The sequence below is a fragment of the Xenopus laevis genome, chromosome 1S (assembly GCF_017654675.1).
Source record: "Xenopus laevis strain J_2021 chromosome 1S, Xenopus_laevis_v10.1, whole genome shotgun sequence".
NCBI classification, from domain to species: Eukaryota; Metazoa; Chordata; class Amphibia; order Anura; family Pipidae; genus Xenopus; species Xenopus laevis.
The window spans coordinates 131,763,690-131,788,801 of NC_054372.1; the positions used below are offsets into that span (position 1 = coordinate 131,763,690).

A 25,112-nucleotide genomic window follows, 5' to 3' on the forward strand; every position below is an offset into this window, starting at 1 on the left:
ACATGTGATTTCAATAAGGAAAGGAACATCACAGTGCAACTGTGATGGGTATATTAGGGGTTTCTGTGTTATGTTGGCCTCTTTATCAAATTTTGGTTTAGAAGCCGGAGTTTCCCTTTAACAGTGTTATTGTGTAGTATATGGCCAGCTGTAACAGACTCACATAACAGGACTGACAGGCTTTCTTTCCCCATCCCCATTCTCTTGTTTAGAAACGAAATATACCACTGACAGGTATCTTTTCATGGACACACCCCCTTCTAGGATTGCTATGCAGTTATTAATAATCCTGCTGGGTGTTATTCTGTTAGTGGGGACAGGCTCCGCTCTTTAGTGACAGAAGGTAAATACAGCATTTAAGTAAATACGTAGTATTTATACAGAATTTAAGTACGTAAGGGTTTTTTTTTGACCACATGAAGTTTGTGTTTTCCTCCAAACATCTAATCTATTTGGCAACTTCAGACAATTGGTGCAGCACTAGCTGGCCAGTCGCAGACTGGGGAACATTATGCAACATAATTAGTACATTGATCTATAATTATGGCACAGAAGTACAGCAATGGATTCCCAGGGCAATTCAGACATAATGGTGCTGATATTTATGGAAATGATAATTATGTGGATATTTTTCTTCCTGGTTAAACAAGTAGAATGGTGAAGGAAACGGCATACTATGATACTCTTGGGGTGAAACCCAATGCCATGACAGAAGAGATCAAGAATTCTTACCGGAGATTGGCAGTGAAATATCACCCGGATAAGAAACCCAATGAAGGAGAAAAGGTATTGGAAGGTGCTCTAGAAGCTGCATGTCTTGCCCTGGATTGTCAGGGGTGGGCTCCATTGTCAGGCAGTAGGGATGTAGCGAACGTCGGAAAAAATGTTCGCGGACATGTCCGCGAACGTCCGGAAAAAAGTGCGAACGGTTCGCGAACGTTGCGAACCCCATAGACTTCAATGGGAAGGCGAATTTTAAAAGCTAGAAAAGACATTTCTGGCCAGAAAAATGATTTTAAAGTTGTTTAAAGGGTGCAACGACCTGGACAGTGGCATGCCAGAGGGGGATCAAGGGCAAATATGTTTCTAAAAAATCCATTGTTGACACAGCGCTGCGTTTTGTGCTGTAAAGGGCAGAAATCACACTACGTCACTCAGGTGGTGTTTCTGGAGACGGTATTATTATTGATATTTAGACAGAATGTGAAAAAGCTCACACAGCTAGGTGGCAGTGGTTTGAAGAACAGATGCAGATGAGAGATCAGCAGCAGGACAGACAGCTGCCCACAGCAGCTACATACAGAGCACTGCAGTAGAAGGTAGATTACTAGCCAGCAAAGCTACCTAACCTAAAATGTCCCTCAAATCCCTGCAGAGTTCTGTCCCTACAATACAGAGCAGTATCAAGTAGATTACTAGCCAGCAAACTTACTATCAATTGTCCCTCAAATCAGTGAAATCACTAAGCTCTCTCCCTACACTAGCTCTTCCAAGCACACACAGGCAGAATGAAAAAACGCTGCAGGGCTTCAGTTTATATATGGAAGGGGAGTGGTCCAGGGGGTGTGGGGGTGGTCCAGGAGGGAGAGCTTCCTGATTGGCTGCCATGTATCTGCTGGTCTGGGGGACAAATGGCAAAAAAAAGCGCCAGCTAAGGCGAACCCAAATTGGCGAACGTTGCGTTACGTTCGCGAACATTCGGCGGACGCGAACGGTCGATGTTCGCGCAAACAAGTTCGCCGGCGAACAGTCCGCGACATCCCTATCAGGCAGTACCAAACATGTAAGGTGGTTACTGTTTTCACCTAGAGGTTTTTAAAATCAGTGGAGCCCATTTACTAAAGGTTATTTTTTTCATTTTCCAGAATTTTTTTTCATTAAAACATCCATACCTGTTATAAATGTATTTAAAGATTTCAGCTGTAAATCATATATTGCCTGCCTTAGGCATAGAGGCGGGGCAGGCAATTACTTTCACTTTCCGTTTTGCAATTCCTACATGTCACTGCCCTGCTCGCAGTCTATAATTGTGTAGTTAATGGCAGGGCAGCCATCGGGGGGGACAGGGGCAGAGTTGTAGGGGGCCCCGAGGGTACTTGATTAACCAGGGCCCGACATCTTTCTGAGAGCTGCTGACTTTAGGATGTCATGGACATTTAAGATGCCCTGGCCACCAATTTTCTCAATGGGGGGGCCTGGCCACAAATGTTTTTTATGGGGGGGGCTCTGACCACCAATATCTTTTTATTTTTTATTAACATGTGGGAACCCTAGCCACAAATATTTTTTTGTTTTTTTACTGTGTGGTGGCAGACCTGATGGGTGGGGAGGGCAGACCTGTAGGTGGGGCTTGCGGTGGGTGCAGCCCAGGGGGCCCAGGACATTTTGTCGTATGGGGCCCTGCGATTTCTGATGGCAGTCCTGGTTAATGGGCATGGGCATCAACTCTCACATTCTGGCACATAAACAAGGTTTTAAAGGTGTTACAAAGCTTATCTCAATAACAGTGTCCACAAAATGGCTGCTGCCTGCTTGTTGTGGGTGTGAATTCCAAGGCAGGTAGCAACAAAGATTTAAATAATTTACATAATGTAAGAAAAGTTTATTTTGCTTAACAAACGCAATAGATAATAATTTGGAATTCTTTGTTAGGGTGACAACCCTATCTGTAAGACATATGAGAGACTGAATGGCCAGGTGGGCATTCGCAAAATACCAACAGACAGGTGGGGTAAGACAAAGTGGGACCAATAGACAAGTGGGAGCAGCAGTGGTGGAGGAGACAAACTGATGGGTCAATTAATGGACATTAAATGGAGGTGGGGCTAGAAGGAGTTGATGTGAAAGGGACACACGGGGGGAGATGGACAGAAACGAAGGAACATATGTGAACAGACAGACTGGAGGGAGCTGAGGTGAAAGGGACAACAGAAGAGAGCAGATGGGAATGAATAGAATGGAAGGACAGGAGGGAAAGGAGATGAGAGGGAGATGCAGAAGGTTATGGAAAAGCTGTAGATCATAATGAATAATGTACCACCTACTGTAATTTATAAACATATTGGAAGCAGTGTCGGACGGGGGGGAGGGGTCCTGGCCCTCCGGGGCTGCCACATCAGGGGCCTGCATGCAACTGATCTGGGCCCCTGACCTTCCGATCAACATTAGTGCACTGGATTGCAACCCCTCAGCCAACATCAGGGCCCCCCTGCCTCCCCTGACCAATGCATGCCTGTGATTTTCTTCTATTGCCCGGGGCAGGGAGAGATCAGGGAGCGCCGGGCAGGTGGGAGTAGATCTGGGCCAGCGGGGCCCACTGGGTTTTTTCCCCTTGTCCTGCCAGTCCAACCCTGAATTGGAATTCACCTCAGAATTACGTTACTAGCCTGCAAACTATACCCTTATAAACACTGCTTAATGATGTCATCAGTTATACTCCGTGCTCAGTGATTTCATTTGTGGCACATGACTGGAACTTGTATTTATTGTAAAATAAATAAAGTACCCCGCGTAAATGTAAATGTAATGTAAAATATGAGAAAATTTGAAGTAACCTTAAAGTCCCATGACCTGTTCCATGACAACCTTTAGCCTTGTAACTTTATATGGTCATGGAACTTAGTAGGTGGTATTAAGAATTATCTGTGGCTTTTGTATTTTTTGCACTATAACACATGTACTTTTTTTAACGTCCTGCCCATTCTTCCTAGTTGTACGGAGTCACGGAGGTGGAGTACTTAGTAATACAAATGTAGAGTCCACAGATAAGTTGAAAAGTACTCCCATCTAAGGTGGGGGGGTGAGAATGTTCAGGTAAAAACAAAGAAAGAATTATAGCTAAAAATTATAGCCGCCATTTTATTTATTTTTAATATCTCCATTATTATTTTTTTAGTTTATGCTAATATCTCAAGCATATGAGGTGCTATCAGATCCAAAAAAAAGGGACCTCTATGATCGGGGTGGAGAACAGGCCATTAAAGAAGGAGGAATGGGCGAAGGAAACTTCTCTTCCCCTACAGACATCTTTGACAAGTTCTTTGGTGTAGGTAGCTGCATGAACAAAGAGAAGAGAGGTAATTTGATTAACAGTGTTCACTTTGATTACATTCTGTTCACTTTAAATTATGTCTTTTTATGTTTGCTTAGGGTGGTCCTGGTTTCATTATAAAGCTTTAGTGGACATCTAGTCACATTGCTGTAAATAAATGTGGTATTATTGCAAGCAGTATTATGAAGGAACATTGCAATTTCTATTAATTTAAACTATAAGCAGAAATTAAATTGATCAAGTTTGGATTTTTAAAACAGTATATATGTATTTGACATACATTGCTGGTTAGGCTACCCCCATGTCTGAAAGTTGCTGAATTCAAATGCAAATATTTAGTAAGGTGATTGTAACCTTTTTATGAAAAGTTCAGACACATGGTTTCCCAGCAGTTGATTTGATGTCGCTAGCTGATTTAAAGTGTGTGACCCTTCCCATTTGCTTTATTTTCAGATTTGACATATAGGTCCTGGGTAACAGGCCCTGGCTGAGATTCAAAATATACTCTGTCATTTGAAGTTCACAGAGGCTCACAAAGTCCTCCACTAGCCCACTAAATAGTAACTGCCTATGGCTTCTTACAGCAGCCCATCCACAGATTGTCAGTCCAGCCTGCTGGGCAACATTGATACTATATTGAGTGATAATAAATTGTGCACTCACTTACTGGCAGTGTGTCCTATGGCTTATTGTCCATCCAGTAACAAGTGTTATGTGGGGTGAGTGGCCTCTGAAGTTCTCAGCTCACATTAACCTGGCTGCAGCAAGAAAACAATAGAGTATGCATCAAAAGGAATTAATATGGTGTTTAAATTGCAAAACAAATCACATTGTCTAGCCTTGAGTGGGAGTTTGCAATGCCCTGCCTTGGCACAGCTTCTTTTTTCAGTTCAGTTGGTTTCAAATAGTTTAGAAGTGTAACGTGTCATTTCTCAATAGAATTGATACCGTAGTTGCTAATACTCCAGAGTTGCTGCTGAGAAATGTATCAACTAAATGTTGCAAAACTGTAACAGTTTAGAGTCTGCACCTGAATTACTGAGCTGCCAGACTCAAACACCAGAGACAGGGACATTCAACTTTAAGCTTAGATTTTGAAAAAAAACAAAACATTTAAAAAGTAAAAAATGGAAAGTAATTGGAAAAAGTCTTTATTTCTGGTATACTATCTGAAACTAACTGAACTGGAAAAAGTGTTGGAAGGTGAACAACCCTTTTAAGCAATTCTAGTAGCTATTACCAGTTGTATGTCTTTTGAAGACATTTTGGGGCATATTAATTAAGGGTCGAATTTCAAATTGAAAAAACTTCGAAATTAGAATTCAAAAAGACCAGCTGAAATTAAGTCTATGTTTATTTTGGTTGAATAGGTCTGTTTTCGATCGAATAGGCCCATATTCGTCCGAATTTGAATCGTACGAATCAAAGGAATAGTGCATTCAATTTGAGTCAAAGTTTTTCCCAAAAAAAAACTTTGATTTTTCAAGTCCACCAATTGACTCCAAATAGGTTCTAGGAGGTCCCCCCATAGGCTATAACAGCAATTCGGCAGGTTTTACAAATCGTTTTTTTTTTTTCAAATCCAAATAGAATTTGGACTATTCCCTAGTCAAAGTACACAAAAAATAGCTCGAAATTTGAATTTTTTTCATATGTATATTCACCTCGACCTTTGATAAATCTGCTCCATTATGTCTGTGCAGATCATGGGGGCAAACAGTTCCAGCATTCCCCTAAATGGAAATGGTTTGAAGTTTGCCATCACATAAGAAATGATGTGTTAATGTTGTTGGTGTGTGAAGGATTGTGCCTAATTCTATCAATTCATTTATACAGTATAACATATTTAAAGAATGTTGGTAATTAAGCATCGCTGCAAAGGATGTAAGTGAGCTCTAAAAATCTCGTCATTTACATTAATTCCTTAGGTAAAGATAAATTTCATCAGTTGTCTGTATCCTTAAATGATCTGTACAATGGCACTAGCAGGAAAATAACTCAGCATAAGTATGTAATCTGTAAAAAGTGTGAGGGTAAGTAACCTTCATTAGTATGGTCACCTCATTTTTCTCATATATCTCAGGGGCTAGTATAGTCATGTTTTTTCCCTTTTTAAGGTCGTGGTGGTAAGAAAGGAATAGTAGAGAAGTGTACATGGTGTAAGGGCTGTGGTGTTCTAGTCCTTGTACATCAAATAATACCTGGTATTGAGGAGCAGAGAGAGTCCATATGCTTTAACTGCGGTGGAGAGGGTAAACAGATTAACGTGAAAGACCGCTGCAAAAAGTGCTCTGGAAACAAGGTTATCCATGATAATCAGATTCTTGAGGTACATGTTAATAAAGGTGAGAAGCTTCAAATCCAGCTCATAAATTACCCTTAGAAATAATTCCAAATTCCTTTCTGTTGTGTTGCTAGGATAAAATGTGCTTTATCTGTGAATGTAATTTTATTAGTTCACCAGTATTCCATATTTCACACCCATTTTAACATCTGTATCTATGTAAATGGAGCACCACAGTATTTTTTATGATTATCTGATGCTTTAGTTTTTTAGTCACTCTTCTGGAGTATTTTTTGGTTGTATATATCCTATCGCTATTATGGCACTAAGTAGTAGTTTCTTTTTTCACCTTTTCTTACACTAGGCATGAAACATGGGCAGAAATTTGTATTCACTGGAGAAGGTGATCAAAAACCAGGGGTGGAGACCGGAGATGTGGTGCTTGTTTTAAACCAAAAAGAATATGCTACCTATCAAAGGCAAGATGATAACCTGATGATGAAAATGGAAATTAAATTAGTAGAGGCTTTGTGTGGCTTTAAAAAGCCTATTGAGACAATGGATGGCCGAGTTCTCCTGATCACCTCTTATCCAGGTAAATGAGGAGTATATCTTTTAGCATCTGTACCCAATGTATATGATATCATTTCTATATTATGACTAGTTGATTCCAGAATAACAGACCTATTTTCTACAGAACTAGCTAACTTTAAATGTAGCTTAAATTCTATATATCCTGCATCCCCTGCTACTGAGTTGCTGTTGCAGCTCTTGACCCCACTGTCTGGGGGTAGGGCTATATCCAGATAAACTCAGGCAATTACCCTACCAGCACATTGCTCCTTTGTCACCCAGCGAGTCAGACTGTTAGGACTTTCCTCTGCCTAAATCACACAATGGGCTCAGAGCTGAGTTGGTGAGTGAATACATTTTGTAATGGTGGCTGTAAAGAGCAATATGAGATTATTGGCAAGTAGCTTATTAAAGACGTATCAACATTTTTCTGATAAATGTGGAAAGTGTCACTAACCCTTTAAATATCCCGTCAAAATGGTACTCAGTACAGTAAGCACCTGTGCTGGGATCAGGGCCAGAACTAGGGGTAGCCAGAGTAGGCGGCTGCCTAGGGCGCCATCATCAAAGGGCACACTTTTAAGGGGATTTTTAGTTTTTTTTCATTTTGCTTATTTAATCATTAGTAGTAATCCTGGCCTGGCGTGGGTGGAATCCATCACCTCCCTCACTTGTCACCTCCTGCACTTCTTCCTCACCTTCTCCCTCCTTCTTGCCGGCAAGTAACAGCTTCTGCTGATGTGGTGCGGCGGCGCAACATGCGTATGTGCGTCAATGACATCACTGACACAGTTCGCCGACTGAGAGATGCAGAGAGCTGGCAGCCTAGGCGTGTTGGTGTGGTTTGTGTGCCTCACTGCTCTGTCTCAGGCTCAGCATTTACAGACAGTTGAAGGAAGATTGATATTCTTCTATCAAGACACTAGTCTGTGACGCTTCCAGATTTGTGGGTCATATTTTCTATTGCTGCTGGTCTGGGCGCTGGCACAGGTTATAAATACTAGGGGGACAATATGATGTGATCACATACAGTGACCTGATTCATGTTTGGTTCAGATTGCTGCTGGCACAGGTACATAAGTTTGGGGAAAATTGGGCACTAATTGGGCAATAATTCTGATTTATTTTTGTCTGCTGCTGGCACAGGTAAAGATTGGGGACACTATTCTGGCTGCTGGGCTTGTGTACCAGGTGCAGGAGGGATGTATGATGGGTGGCTACTAGGCATGGCACAGGTGCAGGAGGGCTGTATGATGGATCAAATTATCATACTGTTTTGTTTTTTTGACATTTTTCAGTTTAAAATTACACATTTATATTTATATAAATGAAAAGTTTAATTCGTTAATGTGTTTTACACCTTCTCACTTTATTTAAAAAACGAGATGGTAAAGTGGGTAATGTAGGATGGGGGGGGGTGCTGATTGAAGCTTTGTCTAGGGTGCCAGACTACCTTGGCCTGGCCCTGGCTGGGTTGCTGGCATAGTTAATGGGATGAATTTGTATAAGAGATAAAAAACATGACCTGGAGTATTCCAGTTACAAGCCTTTTAGCTAGATGACCCATTAATAGCATACAAAATCTCTTAAACTGTGAAGACACAACACCTTCTGGTACATGGGAAGACTAGTAGCATTGGACTGCCCACTAGATTTCAAGCTTGATTGGCAGCAAAACACTTGCAATTGATCAGTGAGTGTCCCATTGCCCTTATTGTGCTGTAGGAAACAATGAGAGTGGCTGTATTTAGCCAGAAAAACTGGCAGCTACATCTACAATTAGGTTGGCCAGTAGCACCATCATAGTTGCTTGGTAGAAAAGAAAATTGATTATTTGTTCGCCACTTCATTAGACGGTTACATGGGAAACAAAAGGGTTAACTTTCCTTCATATTTTGATATTAATTAAAAATACCTGAGCATTCTGCTGATGGGCATTGTGTTGTTTATATTGATGTGGAAATTAAAGTGAGAACATCTCCTTATTCTTCTATTTGAAAACAATCCTCTAATTTCTGCACCAGACTTTCTTATATAGAAAACACGGGGAATATGAAAGGATTCAGTTGTGAGGGTTTTAATGCATGTCTTGTCATTGCAGGTGAAGTGATAAAGCATGGCCATTTAAAGAACATTCTGAATGAAGGCATGCCCTTGCAGAGGGACCCAACTGAAAAGGGCCTCCTAATAATCCAGTTTATAGTAAGTGCCATGTTATCTGTTTCCCCCCAATAACATGAACACCATGTATCTAATGTTGTTGGTATTGGAGTGCAGCTGCCATAACGTGTAATGATACGTTTTCTGTACAACAGAGTCATGTCTATCAAGTTAAAAAAAAAGATTACATTTATGAGGGAAAGGTTTTCTCCTGTCTTCTCTCTGCAACCCCTACTCACTATGCATTCCATTGTAAAGGCAAAGTTAAAGAAGAGACAGGAAAAATGTAGCACTACCTGCAGTTTCATTGCAACATGTTTCAGGCACAACTCTCTTTGTCAAGTGCCAATGTCAATTTGGTACAAATAATCGAGTTGTAGGAACTGCCCCAAAGTTAGAGCCTAAATACACAAAGAATTTGTAAAAAAAAAAAAAACGCTTCAAAAAAACTATAAAAAAAACAGCTACATGGATTGTATCCTTGTAGCTGGAAAATATCTAACTGGTTTGTCCCTTCCAGGTTACTTTTCCTCACAATCAATGGCTTCCTGTGAAAAAGCTTAGTTTTCTAGAGGCCTTGCTTCCACCAAGGGAAAAAGAAGAAATGATCACTGACGACATGAAAGTTGTGGAGCTTGAGCGAGAGCCATACAGGAAGTACAGGGGAGCAGCATACCAAGAAGATGATGGGACCAGGGATGGAGTTCAGTGTCAAACCTCCTGAGCTCTATGGAATCCTGTTTGCTGAAGAAACATTTGTGTTGGCCATGGACTTGTGATCTCTGCAGTCCAGAAGAGCGTGTGGCATAATTCTCAGCAGATTCTTTATTACTGTTTATTACTGTTCTTTATAGGGATGCACCGAATCCCAGATTTTGCCTTTTTCAGCAGGATTCAGATTCGGACGATTCAGGGAAGGAAATTACATGACTTTTTGAGATAAAACAAGGAAGTAAAAATAGTTTCCCCCTTCCCACCCCTAATTTGCATATGCAAATTCAGATTCGTATTCAGTTCGGTATTCGGACCTGTATCTTTTGCGAAGGATTTGGTGGTTGGGCAGAATCCACAATAGCGGATTTGGTGCATCCCTAGTTCTTTATTACTGTTCTTAACTCAAATTCTATTCTATTTATGATACTAATAGATAGTGTTAATAGCTGGGCATATGATACAATGCTACTTTTTCACTTTACATCAAATGCAAATGCCTGAAATATGGCTTTTCGTGGTTTTACATAATTCTGTTTAATGTTCACTTTGTTTCTTTAATAAATGAGAACATTTTCAATATGAGGTCACTGCAGGCAGTAGGCAGTCACGGCAATAAAATGACACGGGATTTAGCGAGTATAATAAGTAGAATGATGCCCTTACTTTAGCCCTTCTGCTGCTTCCTGTGTGTGTTTTTGATGTCACGTGGTATAAATCCCGGTGTCCGTAGTGGCAATCACTGCTTTCAAGTATTCATGTTGGGCTGGGGGAGCTCTGCGCGTTCTTTCAATTGGAGAGGTTACTTGTGGCAGGTACAAAGTGGGGATGTATTGTAGGCAGAGGGTTGCGCTGTAAGCAAATCAAGCTGTTAGCTCCTGCTATTGCAAATCACACAATATATATGTCAGTAAAATGGTTAACCAGTTTAGCCTCTATTTCGGTACTGCGTTAAAAGTTAGTACTAACAGAAAAAAAAATTACAATAAATAACATAAAAATTCATAGTAACAAAGATTAAGAGGTAGATACTAGAGCTTACAATCTAAGTGGGTGGTTTAATTATGGCACAAATAGAAGGTTAATAAGTGCTGCTATTCACAGTGACTAGTGAGTTGCCCAGTAAGTGCCAACATTGGACCAGAGACCATGCTAGTGCTATCATTTGCCTGACTTTGGTCGGAATTTACAGATAGCCTATCACTGCAAACAACAAAACTGCGTGTATTTTGTATGTCATTAAGGCTCACAACAGAAAGTTAATACAGATATAGGATCTATTGCCAGTCTGGGCCTGCTGCATTTCTCTGATCTGCACTGCACAGACTCTACCTTACTCCGATCCCCACTGCACCAAACATACACACGCAATTCAGGATACATATTCATGCTCATAGTGACAAAGAAGGTGAAGCGTTAGGCAGGGAAAGACAGTGCAGTTTTCCATACAGCAAGAAAAGGAAGCCTCCAGAACTTTTTGGTACAGCAGGGGCACCAGAGGGTATGGGGTCTATTGCCTATAATATGCGTCAAGTCAATCATTCTTAGATTTGGCCAAATAGCCTCCACAAAAGTTTTGGCCAGATACCAGAGTATAAGTTGTATATTCAAATTTGAGCAAAAAAATTTTTTTTGATAGTTTGTGAAAAAAATATTGTAGGGATTGATTTCCAGATCTTTAAAGTCTGGTTTGGCTGAAGATCTAGGATTTGACAGAGTCCAATGCTACTGTGTCAGTCACACAGTGCAGGCACACGGAGCTCAGAGCTGTTAACTTACAAATGCAGGTTATCGGCCGATCTGGTAACTCTCAAAAAGTAGGAAGGGGGTTAACAGCCCTGGGAGCATGTTTTGGTGCTGAAATATGCTCCATGTGCTTGCACCCAGGCTGCTGCAGTGGCTCTGGATTCAGTCACAGGAAAAGGCTGATGCCAGCAGAAGGGCAGGTCCATGTGGCATTAGCTTAGATCAGTGATCCCCAACCGGTGGCTCACAAGCAACATGTTACTCAACAACCCATTGGATGTTGATCTCTGTACCCTCAAACCAGGTATTTATTTTTAAATTCCAGGATTGGAGGTAAGTTTAGTTGCAGAAAAACCATGTGTTCTGCCAAACAGAGCCTCCTGTAGGCGGTCAGTCCACATAGCGGTCACTAAATAACCAATCACAGCCTATATTTGGCACACCCAGGGATTTTTTTCATGCTTGAGTTGCTCCCCAACTCTTTTTACATTTATAGTTGTGGCAAAGGGAACTTAATTGTTATCCCAGATACTTGTCCTACCAGCTGTGAGAGAGAAACAAATCTCTTGGTTGCCAACATACAGGACTTGAGGGAAAATAGGGTTTTGCCAGGTTTGAGGTTGGGACCACATTTTAGCAACTGTCTGGTTGAATGGTTTCTTATAAGTACAACAAAGTGAGAAAAACAGAAGGAAGAAATGTCTATGAATGTTTTCATCAGGTGGGTCCAGGAATGTAGAGGCCCAGTGAGGATCTAAATAATGAGCAGTTTCAATATATCCTGGTAATATACAGTAGTATAACTTCCAAATGTTTTGGTGTTTTAAATTGAATTTTCTGTGGGGCCCAGTGATATCTAGTTATGCCACTGGTTTTTCTATTAATAGATGAAGTTGGAAAAAATGTACACTATAAAATTGTACTATGTGTTTTTGTGAGTTTTTAACAGTTTTACTTACAGCAAACAACCTACACATGTTGTGAGTCACAGACTGCTTTTTTAACCACATCTGCTATGTTACTATGCTGGTACCAGGAATGAACTTATGTGAGGAAGGGCAGTGATAAACTTTTTGGAGCCCAAATAAAATAAAATAAATATAATAAAACTTTTATAGCTGTATATGTAGAGTAGAGTAATCATAGGTCTGCCTGTACCTGGAAAGCTGCACCATCTGATTTTGCACAGTAGTCACATTAGGAGGATAAGAAGCCACTACAATGGGTTTACTGCTGTTGAAAAAGTAGCAGCTGAGATAATTACAGGTATGGGGTCCATTCTCCGGGAACCCTTTATGCAGAAAGTTTTGAATTACGGAATAGACGTCTCCCATAGACTCCATTATAATCAAATTTTGAAAATGTATTCCCTTTTTCTCTGTAATAATAAAACAGTACCTTGTACTTAATCCCAACTAAGATATAATTAATCCTCATTGGAAGCAAAACCAGCCTATTGGGTTTATTTCATGTTTACATGATTTTCTAGTAGTTTTAAAGTATGAAGATCCAAATTACAGAAAGACCCGTTATCCAGAAAGCCCCAGGTCCCGAGCATTCTGGATAATAGGTCCCATACCTGTACATAAAACTGAACCATCCACACAGTGAAAAGCATCTATACGTGTAAAAAGATTCACTGTTTGAGTGCAAATCTACTACTTTTTTTATACAGGGAGCCTTACATTCCATAACAAGATCTAACTGCCCCTTCCAATATAATAAGCATACATTTATTCACAAATCACAGTTATTACTTTCCTTGCATTTGTTTTAGTCTACAAGATAAATATATTTCTTGAGAAAGAAGCAGTGCTAAGACTTTTTCACTTGAAGATCATATGATAAGGGTGTACTTGTGAAAGCCACTAGTCAATTTCCATTTGATTTGCTTGTGGTACTCATAATATAACTTCCTTCCTCGGGTCTGCAGAGTGGCCTCTACAAAGAACGTCAGAAAACCTCAATGGAAAAGTTCTAACTATCCACACCATGTCATGTACAATAATATGAGGATTTTAAGTACTAAAGATGTAAAAAAAAGTAAAAGATTAGCAAACTTTAAATGTAATGAAGTCACTCCTCAGACAGTACTGTACTGTTCATCTTTGAGTGGTCCTGACTGGTTACTTGCATGGTCCTGATAGGGTTTCCTGTCTTCTACTCTGCCTGTCCTGATCTGTCTGTGCATGCCCTGCTCTACGCTGCCTGTGTGTGCCATATTATGCCCGCCCTACTCTGCCTTCCCTATGCTTCCTGTGTGTGCCATACTCTGCACCCAAGAGCTCTGCTGCGCTACTCTGCATGAATATGGGAGGGAGGGGCAATAAAGGGAAGGGGATGGGGATTTTTGATTAACGGGGGTTTAGTTCTCCTTTAAATTCTCAGTGGGCTCTGAGCAGCTGTTGTGAAGCTAAGCTTAGGGGTTGTCAAAGTTTACAAGCAGGAAATAAGTTTTGTCTGTAATATAAGCTTATATTGTGACATTTCTATTCCTAAGCTCAGGTAAGAGACAGCAACACAGAACATGTGCAGTGAATCAGCAGAAAAGAAGATGGGGAGCTACAGGGCAATCTGTGTAGGCACAGATCTTTAATGCTAAAGGGCTGTGGTCGCCTTGGGCAGGTACAAAAACATAATGTACAACATTTCTAGGCTAGTTCTTTAGTTAGGCATTAGTTCTCCTTTAAGGGTATGTATTAATATGGCTAAATAAACTTTTTTTTTTTTTTTACATATGAGTGATGGGTGATACAGTGAGCACCAACCACTTGTTTTTTTGGTGTGCTACCACCACAAATGTGGATATGATCTTAAAAGTGCTTCAGATAACATGATTGTGGTTTTAAAGTAGGTTTGGTTTCAAAACTGGGAGTGATGCAAACTGGCTTTCATTATCAGCTCTCTACCACATAAGCCAGAAAAATGCTGGCACTGTGTACAACAGAAGTTAGACAGCACTGGTCTATGGCATCCTACAGCAGCCCTTCTTGACAGAAACAAATTGTTAGTTGGGGCTTGACTTTACATTGTAAAAAAAAATGTATATACTGTATAAATTGTGACTCTATCATCACAGCCCATAGCATATGCTGTGCATCAGCAGAATGGATTCCCAGGGTACCTCACACTTAGCAATTCAGACATAATGGTGCTGATATTTATGGAAATGATAATTATGTGGATATTTTTCTTCCTAGTTAAACGAGTAGAATGGTGAAGGAGAAGGCATACTATGATACCCTTGGGGTGAAACCCAATGCCATGACAGAAGAGATCAAGAATTCTTACCAGAGATTGGCAGTGAAATATCACCCGGATAAGAAACCCAATGAAGGAGAAAAGGTATTGGAAGGTGCTCTAGAAGCTGCATGTCTTGCCCTGGATTGTCAGGGGTGGGCTCCATTGTCAGGCAGTACTAAACATGTAAGGTGGTTACTGTTTTCACCTAGAGGTTTTTAAAATAAGTGGAGCCCATTTACTAAAAGTTATTTTTTTCATTTTCCAGAATTTTTTTTTTTCATTAAAACATCCATACCTGTTATAAATGTATTTAAAGATTTCAGCTGTCAATCATATATTGCCTGCCTTAGGCATAGAGGCGGGGCAGGCAAATACATTCATTTTCCGTTTTGCATTTCCTACATGTCACTGCCCTGCTCGCAGTCTATAATTGTGTAGTTAACGGCAGGGCAGCCATCGGGGGGGACAGGGGCAGAGTTGTAGGGGGCCCTGAGGGTAAGGGGGGCCCGGCCATGCCACACTTACTTGATTAACCGGGCCCCCCATCTTTCCGAGAGCTGCTGACTTTAGGATGTCATGGACATTTAAGGGGCCCTGGCCACCAATTTTCTCAATGGGGGGGCAAGGCCACAAATGTTTTTTATGGGGGGGGCTCTGACCACCAATATTTTTTTATTAACATGTGGAAACCCTAGCCACAAATATTTTTTTGTTTTTTTACTGTGTGGTGGGGGGCGGACCTGTGGGGTGGGGAGGGCAGACCTGTAGGTGGGGCTTGCGGTGGGTGCAGCCCAGGGGGCCCAGGACATTTTGTGGTATGGGGCCCTGCGATTTCTGATGGCAGTCCTGGTTAATGGCACTGGCACATAAACAAGGTTTTAAAGGTGTTACAAAGCTTATCTCAATAACAGTGTCCACAAAATGGCTGCTGCCTGCTTGTTGTGGTTGTGAATTCCAAGTTCCAAGGCAGGTGGCAACAAAGATTTAAATAATTTATATAATGTAAGAAAAGTTTATTTTGCTTAACAAACGCAATAGATAATAATTTGGAATTCTTTGTTAGGGTGACAACCCTATCTGTAAGACATATGAGAGACTGAATGGCCAGGTGGGCATTCGCAAAATACCAACAGACAGGTGGGGTAAGACAAAGTGGGACCAATAGACAAGTGGGAGCAGCAGTGGTGGAGGAGACAAACTGATGGGTCAATTAATGGACATTAAATGGAGGTGGGGCTAGAAGGAGTTAATGTGAAAGGGACACACAGGGGGAGATGGACAGAAAGGAAGGAACATATGTGAACAGACAGACTGGAGGGAGCTGAGGTGAAAGGGACAACAGAAGAGAGCAGATGGGAATGAATAGAATGGAAGGACAGGAGGGAAAGGAGATGAGAGGGACATGCAGAAGGTTATGGACAAGCTGTAGATCATAATGAATAATGTACCACCTACTGTAATTTATAAACATATTGGAAGCAGTGTCGGACGGGGGGAGGGGTCCGGGCCCACCGGGGCTGCCACATCAGGGGCCTGCATGCAACTGCTCTGGGCCCCTGACCTTCCGATCAACATTAGTGCACTGGACTGCAACCCCTCAGCCAACATCAGGGCCCCCCTGCCTCCCCTGACCAATGCATGCCTGTGATTTTCTTCTATTGCCCGGGGCAGGGAGAGATCAGGGAGCGCTGGGCAGGTGGGAGTAGATCTGGGCCAGCGGGGCCCACTGGGTTTTTTCCCCTTGTCCTGCCAGTCCAACCCTGAATTGGAATTCACCTCAGAATTACGTTACTAGCCTGCAAACTATACCCTTATAAACACTGCTTAATGATGTCATCAGTTATACTCCGTGCTCAGTGATTTCATTTGTGGCACATGACTGGAACTTGTATTTATTGTAAAATAAATAAAGTACCCCGCTAAAATGTAAATGTAATGTAAAATATGAGAAAATTTGAAGTAACCTTAAAGTCCCATGACCTGTTCCATGACAACCTTTAGCCTTGTAACTTTATATGGTCATGGAACTTAGTAGGTGGTATTAAGAATTATCCGTGGATTTGTATTTCTTGCACTATAACACATGTACTTTTTTTAACGTCCTGCCCATTCTTCCTAGTTGTACGGAGTCACGGAGGTGGAGTACTTAGTAATACAAATGTAGAGTCCACAGATAAGTTGAAAAGTACTCCCATCTAAGGTGGGGGGGGGGGTGAGAATGTTCAGGTAAAAACAAAGAAAGAATTATAGCTAAAAATTATAGCCGCCATTTTATTTATTTTTAATATCTCCATTATTATTTTTTTAGTTTAAGCTAATATCTCAAGCATATGAGGTGCTATCAGATCCAAAAAAAAGGGACCTCTATGATCGGGGTGGAGAACAGGCCATTAAAGAAGGAGGAATGGGCGAAGGAAACTTCTCTTCCCCTACAGACATCTTTGACAAGTTCTTTGGTGTAGGTAGCTGCATGAACAAAGAGAAGAGAGGTAATTTGATTAACAGTGTTCACTTTGATTACATTCTGTTCACTTTAAATTATGTCTTTTTATGTTTGCTTAGGGTGGTCCTGGTTTCATTATAAAGCTTTAGTGGACATCTAGTCACATTGCTGTAAATAAATGTGGTATTATTGCAAGCAGTATTATGAAGGAACATTGCAATTTCTATTAATTTAAACTATAAGCAGAAATTAAATTGATCAAGTTTGGATTTTTAAAACAGTATATATGTATTTGACATACATTGCTGGTTAGGCTACCCCCATGTCTGAAAGTTGCTGAATTCAAATGCAAATATTTAGTAAGGTGATTGTAACCTTTTTATGAAAAGTTCAGACACATTGTTTCCCAGCAGTTGATTTGATGTCGCTAGCTGATTTAAAGTGTGTGACCCTTCCCATTTGCTTTATTTTCAGATTTGTCATATAGGTCCTGGGTAACAGGCCCTGGCTGAGATTCAAAATATACTCTGTCATTTGAAGTTCACAGAGGCTCACAAAGTCCTCCACTAGCCCACTAAATAGTAACTGCCTATGGCTTCTTACAGCAGCCCATCCACAGATTGTCAGTCCAGCCTGCTGGGCAACATTGATACTATATTGAGTGATAATAAATTGTGCACTCACTTACTGGCAGTGTGTCCTATGGCTTATTGTCCATCCAGTAACAAGTGTTATGTGGGGTGAGTGGCCTCTGAAGTTCTCAGCTCACATTAACCTGGCTGCAGCAAGAAAACAATAGAGTATGCATCAAAAGGAATTAATATGGTGTTTAAATTGCAAAACAAATCACATTGTCTAGCCTTGAGTGGGAGTTTGCAATGCCCTGCCTTGGCACAGCTTCTTTTTTCAGTTCAGTTGGTTTCAAATAGTTTAGAAGTGTAACGTGTCATTTCTCAATAGAATTGATACCGTAGTTGCTAATACTCCAGAGTTGCTGCTGAGAAATGTATCAACTAAATGTTGCAAAACTGTAACAGTTTAGAGTCTGCACCTGAATTACTGAGCTGCCAGACTCAAACACCAGAGACAGGGACATTCAACTTTAAGCTTAGATTTTGAAAAAAACAAAACATTTAAAAAGTAAAAAATGGAAAGTAATTGGAAAAAGTCTTTATTTCTGGTATACTATCTGAAACTAACTGAACTGGAAAAAGTGTTGGAAGGTGAACAACCCTTTTAAGCAATTCTAGTAGCTATTACCAGTTGTATGTCTTTTGAAGACATTTTGGGGCATATTAATTAAGGGTCGAATTTCAAATTGAAAAAACTTCGAAATTAGAATTCAAAAAGACCAGCTGAAATTAAGTCTATGTTTATTTTGGTTGAATAGGTCTGTTTTCGATCGAATAGGCCCATATTCGTCCGAATTTGAATCGTACGAATCAAAGGAATAGTGCATTCAATTTGAGTCAAAGTTTTTCCCAAAAAAAAACTTTGATTTTTCAAGTCCACCAATTGACTCCAAATAGGTTCTAGGAGGTCCCCCCATAGGCTATAACAGCAATTCGGCAGGTTTTACAAATCGTTTTTTTTTTTTCAAATCCAAATAGAATTTGGACTATTCCCTAGTCAAAGTACACAAAAATAGCTCGAAATTTGAATTTTTTTCATATGTATATTCACCTCGACCTTTGATAAATCTGCTCCATTATGTCTGTGCAGATCATGGGGGCAAACAGTTCCAGCATTCCCCTAAATGGAAATGGTTTGAAGTTTGCCATCACATAAGAAATGATGTGTTAATGTTGTTGGTGTGTGAAGGATTGTGCCTAATTCTATCAATTCATTTATACAGTATAACATATTTAAAGAATGTTGGTAATTAAGCATCGCTGCAAAGGATGTAAGTGAGCTCTAAAAATCTCGTCATTTACATTAATTCCTTAGGTAAAGATAAATTTCATCAGTTGTCTGTATCCTTAAATGATCTGTACAATGGCACTAGCAGGAAAATAACTCAGCATAAGTATGTAATCTGTAAAAAGTGTGAGGGTAAGTAACCTTCATTAGTATGGTCACCTCATTTTTCTCATATATCTCAGGGGCTAGTATAGTCATGTTTTTTCCCTTTTTAAGGTCGTGGTGGTAAGAAAGGAATAGTAGAGAAGTGTACATGGTGTAAGGGCTGTGGTGTTCTAGTCCTTGTACATCAAATAATACCTGGTATTGAGGAGCAGAGAGAGTCCATATGCTTTAACTGCGGTGGAGAGGGTAAACAGATTAACGTGAAAGACCGCTGCAAAAAGTGCTCTGGAAACAAGGTTATCCATGATAATCAGATTCTTGAGGTACATGTTAATAAAGGTGAGAAGCTTCAAATCCAGCTCATAAATTACCCTTAGAAATAATTCCAAATTCCTTTCTGTTGTGTTGCTAGGATAAAATGTGCTTTATCTGTGAATGTAATTTTATTAGTTCACCAGTATTCCATATTTCACACCCATTTTAACATCTGTATCTATGTAAATGGAGCACCACAGTATTTTTTATGATTATCTGATGCTTTAGTTTTTTAGTCACTCTTCTGGAGTATTTTTTGGTTGTATATATCCTATCGCTATTATGGCACTAAGTAGTAGTTTCTTTTTTCACCTTTTCTTACACTAGGCATGAAACATGGGCAGAAATTTGTATTCACTGGAGAAGGTGATCAAAAACCAGGGGTGGAGACCGGAGATGTGGTGCTTGTTTTAAACCAAAAAGAATATGCTACCTATCAAAGGCAAGATGATAACCTGATGATGAAAATGGAAATTAAATTAGTAGAGGCTTTGTGTGGCTTTAAAAAGCCTATTGAGACAATGGATGGCCGAGTTCTCCTGATCACCTCTTATCCAGGTAAATGAGGAGTATATCTTTTAGCATCTGTACCCAATGTATATGATATCATTTCTATATTATGACTAGTTGATTCCAGAATAACAGACCTATTTTCTACAGAACTAGCTAACTTTAAATGTAGCTTAAATTCTATATATCCTGCATCCCCTGCTACTGAGTTGCTGTTGCAGCTCTTGACCCCACTGTCTGGGGGTAGGGCTATATCCAGATAAACTCAGGCAATTACCCTACCAGCACATTGCTCCTTTGTCACCCAGCGAGTCAGACTGTTAGGACTTTCCTCTGCCTAAATCACACAATGGGCTCAGAGCTGAGTTGGTGAGTGAATACATTTTGTAATGGTGGCTGTAAAGAGCAATATGAGATTATTGGCAAGTAGCTTATTAAAGACGTATCAACATTTTTCTGATAAATGTGGAAAGTGTCACTAACCCTTTAAATATCCCGTCAAAATGGTACTCAGTACAGTAAGCACCTGTGCTGGGATCAGGGCCAGAACTAGGGGTAGCCAGAGTAGGCGGCTGCCTAGGGCGCCATCATCAAAGGGCACACTTTTAAGGGGATTTTTAGTTTTTTTTCATTTTGCTTATTTAATCATTAGTAGTAATCCTGGCCTGGCGTGGGTGGAATCCATCACCTCCCTCACTTGTCACCTCCTGCACTTCTTCCTCACCTTCTCCCTCCTTCTTGCCGGCAAGTAACAGCTTCTGCTGATGTGGTGCGGCGGCGCAACATGCGTATGTGCGTCAATGACATCACTGACACAGTTCGCCGACTGAGAGATGCAGAGAGCTGGCAGCCTAGGCGTGTTGGTGTGGTTTGTGTGCCTCACTGCTCTGTCTCAGGCTCAGCATTTACAGACAGTTGAAGGAAGATTGATATTCTTCTATCAAGACACTAGTCTGTGACGCTTCCAGATTTGTGGGTCATATTTTTCTATTGCTGCTGGTCTGGGCGCTGGCACAGGTTATAAATACTAGGGGGACAATATGATGTGATCACATACAGTGACCTGATTCATGTTTGGTTCAGATTGCTGCTGGCACAGGTACATAAGTTTGGGGAAAATTGGGCACTAATTGGGCAATAATTCTGATTTATTTTTGTCTGCTGCTGGCACAGGTAAAGATTGGGGACACTATTCTGGCTGCTGGGCTTGTGTACCAGGTGCAGGAGGGATGTATGATGGGTGGCTACTAGGCATGGCACAGGTGCAGGAGGGCTGTATGATGGATCAAATTATCATACTGTTTTGTTTTTTTGACATTTTTCAGTTTAAAATTACACATTTATATTTATATAAATGAAAAGTTTAATTCGTTAATGTGTTTTACACCTTCTCACTTTATTTAAAAAACGAGATGGTAAAGTGGGTAATGTAGGATGGGGGGGGGTGCTGATTGAAGCTTTGTCTAGGGTGCCAGACTACCTTGGCCTGGCCCTGGCTGGGTTGCTGGCATAGTTAATGGGATGAATTTGTATAAGAGATAAAAAACATGACCTGGAGTATTCCAGTTACAAGCCTTTTAGCTAGATGACCCATTAATAGCATACAAAATCTCTTAAACTGTGAAGACACAACACCTTCTGGTACATGGGAAGACTAGTAGCATTGGACTGCCCACTAGATTTCAAGCTTGATTGGCAGCAAAACACTTGCAATTGATCAGTGAGTGTCCCATTGCCCTTATTGTGCTGTAGGAAACAATGAGAGTGGCTGTATTTAGCCAGAAAAACTGGCAGCTACATCTACAATTAGGTTGGCCAGTAGCACCATCATAGTTGCTTGGTAGAAAAGAAAATTGATTATTTGTTCGCCACTTCATTAGACGGTTACATGGGAAACAAAAGGGTTAACTTTCCTTCATATTTTGATATTAATTAAAAATACCTGAGCATTCTGCTGATGGGCATTGTGTTGTTTATATTGATGTGGAAATTAAAGTGAGAACATCTCCTTATTCTTCTATTTGAAAACAATCCTCTAATTTCTGCACCAGACTTTCTTATATAGAAAACACGGGGAATATGAAAGGATTCAGTTGTGAGGGTTTTAATGCATGTCTTGTCATTGCAGGTGAAGTGATAAAGCATGGCCATTTAAAGAACATTCTGAATGAAGGCATGCCCTTGCAGAGGGACCCAACTGAAAAGGGCCTCCTAATAATCCAGTTTATAGTAAGTGCCATGTTATCTGTTTCCCCCCAATAACATGAACACCATGTATCTAATGTTGTTGGTATTGGAGTGCAGCTGCCATAACGTGTAATGATACGTTTTCTGTACAACAGAGTCATGTCTATCAAGTTAAAAAAAAAGATTACATTTATGAGGGAAAGGTTTTCTCCTGTCTTCTCTCTGCAACCCCTACTCACTATGCATTCCATTGTAAAGGCAAAGTTAAAGAAGAGACAGGAAAAATGTAGCACTACCTGCAGTTTCATTGCAACATGTTTCAGGCACAACTCTCTTTGTCAAGTGCCAATGTCAATTTGGTACAAATAATCGAGTTGTAGGAACTGCCCCAAAGTTAGAGCCTAAATACACAAAGAATTTGTAAAAAAAAAAAAAAACGCTTCAAAAAAACTATAAAAAAAACAGCTACATGGATTGTATCCTTGTAGCTGGAAAATATCTAACTGGTTTGTCCCTTCCAGGTTACTTTTCCTCACAATCAATGGCTTCCTGTGAAAAAGCTTAGTTTTCTAGAGGCCTTGCTTCCACCAAGGGAAAAAGAAGAAATGATCACTGACGACATGAAAGTTGTGGAGCTTGAGCGAGAGCCATACAGGAAGTACAGGGGAGCAGCATACCAAGAAGATGATGGGACCAGGGATGGAGTTCAGTGTCAAACCTCCTGAGCTCTATGGAATCCTGTTTGCTGAAGAAACATTTGTGTTGGCCATGGACTTGTGATCTCTGCAGTCCAGAAGAGCGTGTGGCATAATTCTCAGCAGATTCTTTATTACTGTTTATTACTGTTCTTTATAGGGATGCACCGAATCCCAGATTTTGCCTTTTTCAGCAGGATTCAGATTCGGACGATTCAGGGAAGGAAATTACATGACTTTTTGAGATAAAACAAGGAAGTAAAAATAGTTTCCCCCTTCCCACCCCTAATTTGCATATGCAAATTCAGATTCGTATTCAGTTCGGTATTCGGACCTGTATCTTTTGCGAAGGATTTGGTGGTTGGGCAGAATCCACAATAGCGGATTTGGTGCATCCCTAGTTCTTTATTACTGTTCTTAACTCAAATTCTATTCTATTTATGATACTAATAGATAGTGTTAATAGCTGGGCATATGATACAATGCTACTTTTTCACTTTACATCAAATGCAAATGCCTGAAATATGGCTTTTCGTGGTTTTACATAATTCTGTTTAATGTTCACTTTGTTTCTTTAATAAATGAGAACATTTTCAATATGAGGTCACTGCAGGCAGTAGGCAGTCACGGCAATAAAATGACACGGGATTTAGCGAGTATAATAAGTAGAATGATGCCCTTACTTTAGCCCTTCTGCTGCTTCCTGTGTGTGTTTTTGATGTCACGTGGTATAAATCCCGGTGTCCGTAGTGGCAATCACTGCTTTCAAGTATTCATGTTGGGCTGGGGGAGCTCTGCGCGTTCTTTCAATTGGAGAGGTTACTTGTGGCAGGTACAAAGTGGGGATGTATTGTAGGCAGAGGGTTGCGCTGTAAGCAAATCAAGCTGTTAGCTCCTGCTATTGCAAATCACACAATATATATGTCAGTAAAATGGTTAACCAGTTTAGCCTCTATTTCGGTACTGCGTTAAAAGTTAGTACTAACAGAAAAAAAAATTACAATAAATAACATAAAAATTCATAGTAACAAAGATTAAGAGGTAGATACTAGAGCTTACAATCTAAGTGGGTGGTTTAATTATGGCACAAATAGAAGGTTAATAAGTGCTGCTATTCACAGTGACTAGTGAGTTGCCCAGTAAGTGCCAACATTGGACCAGAGACCATGCTAGTGCTATCATTTGCCTGACTTTGGTCGGAATTTACAGATAGCCTATCACTGCAAACAACAAAACTGCGTGTATTTTGTATGTCATTAAGGCTCACAACAGAAAGTTAATACAGATATAGGATCTATTGCCAGTCTGGGCCTGCTGCATTTCTCTGATCTGCACTGCACAGACTCTACCTTACTCCGATCCCCACTGCACCAAACATACACACGCAATTCAGGATACATATTCATGCTCATAGTGACAAAGAAGGTGAAGCGTTAGGCAGGGAAAGACAGTGCAGTTTTCCATACAGCAAGAAAAGGAAGCCTCCAGAACTTTTTGGTACAGCAGGGGCACCAGAGGGTATGGGGTCTATTGCCTATAATATGCGTCAAGTCAATCATTCTTAGATTTGGCCAAATAGCCTCCACAAAAGTTTTGGCCAGATACCAGAGTATAAGTTGTATATTCAAATTTGAGCAAAAAAATTTTTTTTGATAGTTTGTGAAAAAAATATTGTAGGGATTGATTTCCAGATCTTTAAAGTCTGGTTTGGCTGAAGATCTAGGATTTGACAGAGTCCAATGCTACTGTGTCAGTCACACAGTGCAGGCACACGGAGCTCAGAGCTGTTAACTTACAAATGCAGGTTATCGGCCGATCTGGTAACTCTCAAAAAAGTAGGAAGGGGGTTAACAGCCCTGGGAGCATGTTTTGGTGCTGAAATATGCTCCATGTGCTTGCACCCAGGCTGCTGCAGTGGCTCTGGATTCAGTCACAGGAAAAGGCTGATGCCAGCAGAAGGGCAGGTCCATGTGGCATTAGCTTAGATCAGTGATCCCCAACCGGTGGCTCACAAGCAACATGTTACTCAACAACCCATTGGATGTTGATCTCTGTACCCTCAAACCAGGTATTTATTTTTAAATTCCAGGATTGGAGGTAAGTTTAGTTGCAGAAAAACCATGTGTTCTGCCAAACAGAGCCTCCTGTAGGCGGTCAGTCCACATAGCG

The 25,112-nt window shown here is 40.6% G+C and overlaps 2 protein-coding genes across 4 annotated transcripts; both read left to right on the top strand.

The window, feature by feature from the left end:
- The first annotated feature begins 568 nt into the window (after positions 1-568).
- On the top strand, positions 569-9,984 carry LOC121399460 (dnaJ homolog subfamily A member 1-like). Of its 2 annotated transcripts, XM_041580209.1 has the most exons (7): positions 569-786; positions 3,896-4,076; positions 5,980-6,084; positions 6,169-6,396; positions 6,700-6,930; positions 9,010-9,110; positions 9,589-9,984. In XM_041580209.1, the coding sequence occupies exons 1-7, from the start codon at positions 655-657 to the stop codon at positions 9,790-9,792; spliced, it is 1,182 nt and encodes a 393-aa protein (XP_041436143.1). In that variant the 5' UTR covers positions 569-654; the 3' UTR covers positions 9,793-9,984. The 2 variants fall into 2 exon arrangements, with proteins under 2 accessions (XP_041436143.1, XP_041436142.1); XM_041580208.1 differs by lacking the exons at positions 5,980-6,084; positions 6,169-6,396.
- Positions 9,985-14,691: 4,707 nt separating this feature from the next.
- Positions 14,692-23,165, top strand: LOC121399461 (dnaJ homolog subfamily A member 1-like). 2 transcript variants are annotated; one of them, XM_041580211.1, is made up of 7 exons: positions 14,692-14,870; positions 17,077-17,257; positions 19,159-19,263; positions 19,348-19,575; positions 19,879-20,109; positions 22,190-22,290; positions 22,770-23,165. In XM_041580211.1, exons 1-7 carry the CDS (start codon positions 14,739-14,741, stop codon positions 22,971-22,973), a joined length of 1,182 nt encoding a protein of 393 aa, XP_041436145.1. In that variant the 5' UTR covers positions 14,692-14,738; the 3' UTR covers positions 22,974-23,165. The 2 variants fall into 2 exon arrangements, with proteins under 2 accessions (XP_041436145.1, XP_041436144.1); XM_041580210.1 differs by lacking the exons at positions 19,159-19,263; positions 19,348-19,575.
- The last annotated feature ends 1,947 nt before the right edge of the window (positions 23,166-25,112 follow it).

Excerpts from the sequence above, each read along its gene's own strand:
- LOC121399460 (XM_041580209.1), top strand. The coding sequence starts at position 655 with ATGGTGAAGGAAACGGCATACTATGATACTCTTGGGGTGAAACCCAAT. Across the intron at positions 787-3,895 it reads AACCCAATGAAGGAGAAAAG|TTTATGCTAATATCTCAAGC; the intron begins GTATTGGAAGGT and ends TTATTTTTTTAG. Across the intron at positions 6,085-6,168 it reads AATCTGTAAAAAGTGTGAGG|GTCGTGGTGGTAAGAAAGGA; the intron begins GTAAGTAACCTT and ends TCCCTTTTTAAG.
- LOC121399461 (XM_041580211.1), top strand. The coding sequence starts at position 14,739 with ATGGTGAAGGAGAAGGCATACTATGATACCCTTGGGGTGAAACCCAAT. Across the intron at positions 19,264-19,347 it reads AATCTGTAAAAAGTGTGAGG|GTCGTGGTGGTAAGAAAGGA; the intron begins GTAAGTAACCTT and ends TCCCTTTTTAAG. Across the intron at positions 19,576-19,878 it reads TGAGGTACATGTTAATAAAG|GCATGAAACATGGGCAGAAA; the intron begins GTGAGAAGCTTC and ends TTCTTACACTAG.